Source organism: Rhagoletis zephyria, unplaced genomic scaffold, assembly GCF_001687245.7.
Source record: "Rhagoletis zephyria isolate East Lansing unplaced genomic scaffold, Rhagoletis_zephyria_1.1 Rzeph_scaffold_02542, whole genome shotgun sequence".
NCBI classification, from domain to species: domain Eukaryota; kingdom Metazoa; phylum Arthropoda; class Insecta; order Diptera; family Tephritidae; genus Rhagoletis; species Rhagoletis zephyria.
This window is the reverse complement of record NW_016159626.1, coordinates 57,636-62,528: the sequence shown is the minus strand read 5'-3', so window position 1 is coordinate 62,528 and position 4,893 is coordinate 57,636. Positions and strand designations below refer to the sequence as shown.

At 42.6% G+C, this 4,893-nt stretch overlaps 1 protein-coding gene across 1 annotated transcript in view; it reads left to right on the top strand.

Moving 5' to 3' along the window:
* Ca-Ma2d (Ca[2+] channel Muscle-specific alpha2/delta subunit) overlaps positions 1 to 4,893 on the top strand; it is a 28,448-nt gene that overhangs the window by 16,159 nt on the left and 7,396 nt on the right. Inside the window, exons 2-10 of the mRNA XM_017621668.1 lie at positions 221 to 302; positions 381 to 747; positions 816 to 1,330; positions 1,393 to 1,752; positions 2,096 to 2,266; positions 3,374 to 3,451; positions 3,512 to 3,888; positions 3,952 to 4,103; positions 4,173 to 4,685. Coding sequence (XP_017477157.1) covers positions 221 to 302; positions 381 to 747; positions 816 to 1,330; positions 1,393 to 1,752; positions 2,096 to 2,266; positions 3,374 to 3,451; positions 3,512 to 3,888; positions 3,952 to 4,103; positions 4,173 to 4,685 — 2,615 coding nt within the window. The remainder of the gene's footprint in view (positions 1 to 220; positions 303 to 380; positions 748 to 815; positions 1,331 to 1,392; positions 1,753 to 2,095; positions 2,267 to 3,373; positions 3,452 to 3,511; positions 3,889 to 3,951; positions 4,104 to 4,172; positions 4,686 to 4,893) is intronic.

The window sequence follows — 4,893 nt, the reverse complement described above, 5'->3', positions numbered from 1 at the left end:
CGCTTAGTTTTTGATTTGATCATTACATTTATTAGTGAACTTGACTTTTAAACCCAGATATACATATGTATGTATGTATGTCTTATTCAGTTTCAAGATATCAAATTAAGGTAATTAGCTAGCCCCCAATAACAATTGTGACCATGTTATAATTACTGTTACTTTTCATAAATGTTCTTTAACATACTACTTAACTCATTTAACACAATCCTTTTTCTAGCGTCGGAAAATGGGCAATGCAGTTTGGTGATGAGTTGTGGGAATTAGCGCAGCGTATGACCAAATCTCAGGAGATTAAGGCTGTAAGTACGAAACAACACTGAGTAACAAAAGCAGACCTCAATTGCCTCTTTGTCATTTCGAAATATTTTTTCCTACAGAAATACAAGGAATACAATGCCCGCGTCGAGTTAAAAAATGGCACCGAACTCATTAAGTCCATCACAGCGAACGTGGGGCGTATGTTGTCACGTAAAATGGACGCTGTACGTTGTATTCAACAGAAAGCCGAAGCGGTCAACGAAGAATTCGAATTTAATTACACAGCAGCGGAGCAGACCTTTCAATACTACTCCAGCAAGTTTTCGATGTTTGAAGGCAAGCGAGCAGAAGATTTGCTAGAAAGTATGGAAATGTACGATCGGTGGTACTTGAATTTCACACTGAATCCAGATACGCACTTTTATAATATATCTGTGGATACAGAGCATAGTTCCGTCCATGTACCCTCGAATATATTTGATGGCAGTAAGTTGCATTTGGAGCTTAAGCTTTCAATTGAAGAACTCATTTTTAATTTTCCACTCTACCTGCAGGCCGCGATGTGCTCAAAACAATTATGTGGTCTGAAACGCTGGATGAGGTCTTCAGGCAAAACTATCAATCGGATCCAGCGTTGTCGTGGCAATATTTCGGCTCCGATACTGGCATATTGCGGCACTACCCCGGCCTACAATGGCAGAAGATTGGCAATCGTGAAAATGCCGACACCTATGATTGCCGCAAACGTTCGTGGTATATTGAAACTGCCACCTGCTCCAAGGATATTGTCATACTATTGGACAATTCTGGCTCGATGACCGGTTTCCGCAATCATGTTGCCAAATTTACGATACGCAGCATTTTGGATACTTTCTCGAATAATGATTTTTTTACGATTTTCAACTACTCAGCAACCGTCGATGACATAATTCCGTGCTTCAAAGATGCCCTGGTACAAGCGACGCCAGAGAATATTAACGTATTTAATGATGCTATTGAGGACATAGAACCGGAGGGTTATGCGAATCTATCACTGGCGTATGAGAAAGCTTTTCAACTGTTGAAAAAGGTAAGCGCGGTGAAGTCGTGTGCAAGCAAAAATAATTTCTAATTTAACTCTGGCAAACGTAGTACTACATTCAACGCCGCTGCAACGAAACCTCCACCTGCAATCAAGCCATCATGGTCGTCACCGATGGCGTTGCTGGCAATACCACCGAAATTTTTGAAAAATACAACTGGGGCGATGGCGAGAATGGCACAATGAATATGAATATACGCATCTTCACCTATCTGCTGGGGAAGGAGGTGACCAAAGTGCGTGAGATACAATGGATGGCATGCCTGAATCGCGGCTACTATTCGCATGTACAAACACTGGATGAGGTGCACGAGGAGGTGCTGAAGTATGTAGATGTGATAGCTACGCCGCTGGTGCTGCAAAATGAGGAACACCCACCGACATGGACGCACTCGTTTACGGATCGAACGGTAGGAGGGCTTTAGAAAGCGCATGCAACTTGATCTCTAATTGTGTTGATTTTTAATTGCAGTACGAACCGCGCGAAAACGATACTGGCACACGTCTTATGATCGCTGTGGGCGTGCCAGCCTTTGATCGTTCTTATCGTNACACCCACCGACATGGACGCACTCGTTTACGGATCGAACGGTAGGAGGGCGTTAGAAAGCGCATGCAAGTTGATCTCTAATTGTATTGATTTTTAATTGCAGTACGAACCGCGCGAAAACGATACTGGCACACGTCTTATGATCGCTGTGGGCGTGCCGGCCTTTGATCGTTCTTATCGCNTGTGTTGATTTTTAATTGCAGTACGAACCGCGCGAAAACGATACTGGCACACGTCTTATGATCGCTGTGGGCGTGCCAGCCTTTGATCGTTCTTATCGTGAAGAAAACTCCACGAGGCGCGCACGTTTGCTGGGAGTAGCAGGCACGGATGTGCCGGTGGAGGATATCGACAAATTGACGCTGCCTTATAAGGTAATAGGAAACCTGAAATATCCTTTTCAAAGTCTTTTCTTAAGCCCAATAAGCTCTCAATACTTAAAAAGCCCAAGAAACGCAAGTAAGTAGCACTGCAGATAAATGTCGGTAGAGAACTATGAACTGATACTGAGTAAATATAACAGTGGTGCTTGCTCAGAATAAGGCGCCCTGGACAGATCTTGTAAAAAATATTTGCTCCAAAGTCGAATTTGATCTTACTATTGAGATCCGTTATAGGATCATAAAAAGCTCCATACTCTACGATCTGCCTATTCTGACCGTGCTTTGGGTAGCCCACCCTGATAGTCCTACATAGTTCAGAACTTTCTCCGTTTCGACATCAAATTCTGGGATGCTTTCTCTACTCTGTTTTGGAACTTTGGAACTTGTCGCTGTCATGGCTGTGCTGTGAAAAACCACCATCTTAGGATCTGGGACTGTGCTTTATATCTAACTTTGACAATTCGCGGATATCAGAATTGGCCTTCTCTTGATAGCATGGGCAGGCTTTCCATCCATTCCATCTACTTATGGTTTAACATTCCTAACACTTCACTGAACTCCGAGCCCTATAACTAGTACTNCTGATACTGAGTAAATATAACAGTGGTGCTTGCTCAGAATAAGGCGCCCTCCAAAGTCGAATTTGATCTTACTATTGAGATCCGTTATAGGATCATAAAAAGCTCCATACTCTACGATCTGCCTATTCTGGTACCTCACACACAAGATTGTGAATATTGAAGCTATTCGTCTGAGCCGTTGTTGGGTATCGTAATCTTTTTAACGATTATCCCATCAGACCCCAGCCCGAGGCAAGGATGTGAAGGAAGACTCAAAAACATATCAATGCTACAATCCTTATATCCGAATAACTCGCTAAACCTTGGACAAGTTTTAAAGTTCCTTTTCTTTAGCGGATACTTTTAGACAGACACCGCGTCGTAGTTGAAATGAAGCTTGTACTGAAAGTTAGATATATCCCTGCTAAATACAAGGATTATCCGTTATTATACGGGATTTTCTTGGAAAAAGTGTTCGAGTTATTGTTCTGGCAAGGGACCGACGCTATTAACGCGGTAATTATTCTGTTCATTACAGTTGGGCGTAAATGGTTATTCATTTGTGGTCTCCAACAATGGTTACATGCTACTCCATCCCGACTTACGTCCGATTTCGGTAAGTTAAATCCTCGTCTTCCGATAAAGAAAATCTCACTTATTAACCAATATTCTCTAGAAAACCGGCAAGTTCAATCCAAATTACAACAGCATAGATTTCACCGAAGTGGAACATCTATACGAAGACTTGGAGCCACGTCAGGCGGGTGAATCTATACTTCTACTGCGTAACGCTATGGTGCAATACCAATCCGGTGAATTTAAGGACATAAGCGTCAAGTTTCATTATGACAATATGCGTCGAGTGTCTGAAGAGAAGCAGGATTACTTCTTTGCACCGCTGCCGAACACACCATTTTCGCTGGGCATCGTACTGCCGAGTGAGTATGGTAAGACATGGATTAAGGTAGGCGAGGAAGTGTTGAAGAACAAGCATATGAAAGTTAATATTTCGGACTACTTTGCGGGGGACAACTGGAAGGTGCATCCTAGTTGGTAAGTTGAGTATAAAAAAATGTATTCATATGTAAGTTGTAAGGTAAAACTTTCTCTGATTAGGGTTTTTTGTAAGTATCACTACCTGGAGGGGCACGAGTTCAAAACACCGGAAGAGGAATTGCGTCACTTTCTTGCCAAAATGATGCAAGACGATTGGAAATGGTCCGAGCAGTACGAGGAGGACGAATCTGATCGGGATGACAATGAAGAAAGTGAGTGGACAGATAAATGAAATAACTCTTAACTACAAAGTATTTCTTCGCACACTTCGCATATTTCAGTAAATTGTGGTCGAATAACACTCAACGAAGATGCCTACTATTGCAACAAGGAACTCGTGCATCTGCTCATCTTCGATGCGAAAGTTACAAACTCCAGTTACGGCCAGTGGAAATTCGCCAACGAGGAAGAACGCAATTTGATTCAAAGTTTTGGTGCTACTTTACGCTTCGTCGCCACTATGAGTGGCTTAACGCGTTGGCAGTTCATCTACGGCGAAGTGGAAGTGGAAAATGATCGCGAGTTTGGCGACTATCATACCACGGCGATTGATGAGACCTGGTACAAAAGCGCCATTTTGCAGCATCATCAGGAACGCACCGAGAGCTTTGTTTATATGGTCAAACATGCCAGCGATCCGGTGGAGGATAGTGAACTGATGATAACTGCTTCACATGCGATATTCCCACGTGACGGTGGTAAGGAGGCACCCGCTTGTGTAGTCGGTTTTCAATTTTCACATGCGCGAATGGTGGATCGATTCTTCAATATCACCTCGGTGGATAACGTAAGTGGTTTGGAAATATTTTTGANTGGTGGATCGATTCTTCAATATCACCTCGGTGGATAACGTAAGTGGTTTGCAAATATTTTTGAATGCATATTTTTATACCCGAGCGCACTTGTGCACAAGGGTATATTAATTTTGTTCACATAACGGTTGTTTGTAACAGCCAAAACGAATCGAGATAGATATAGACAAATGTATACATAAATGATCAG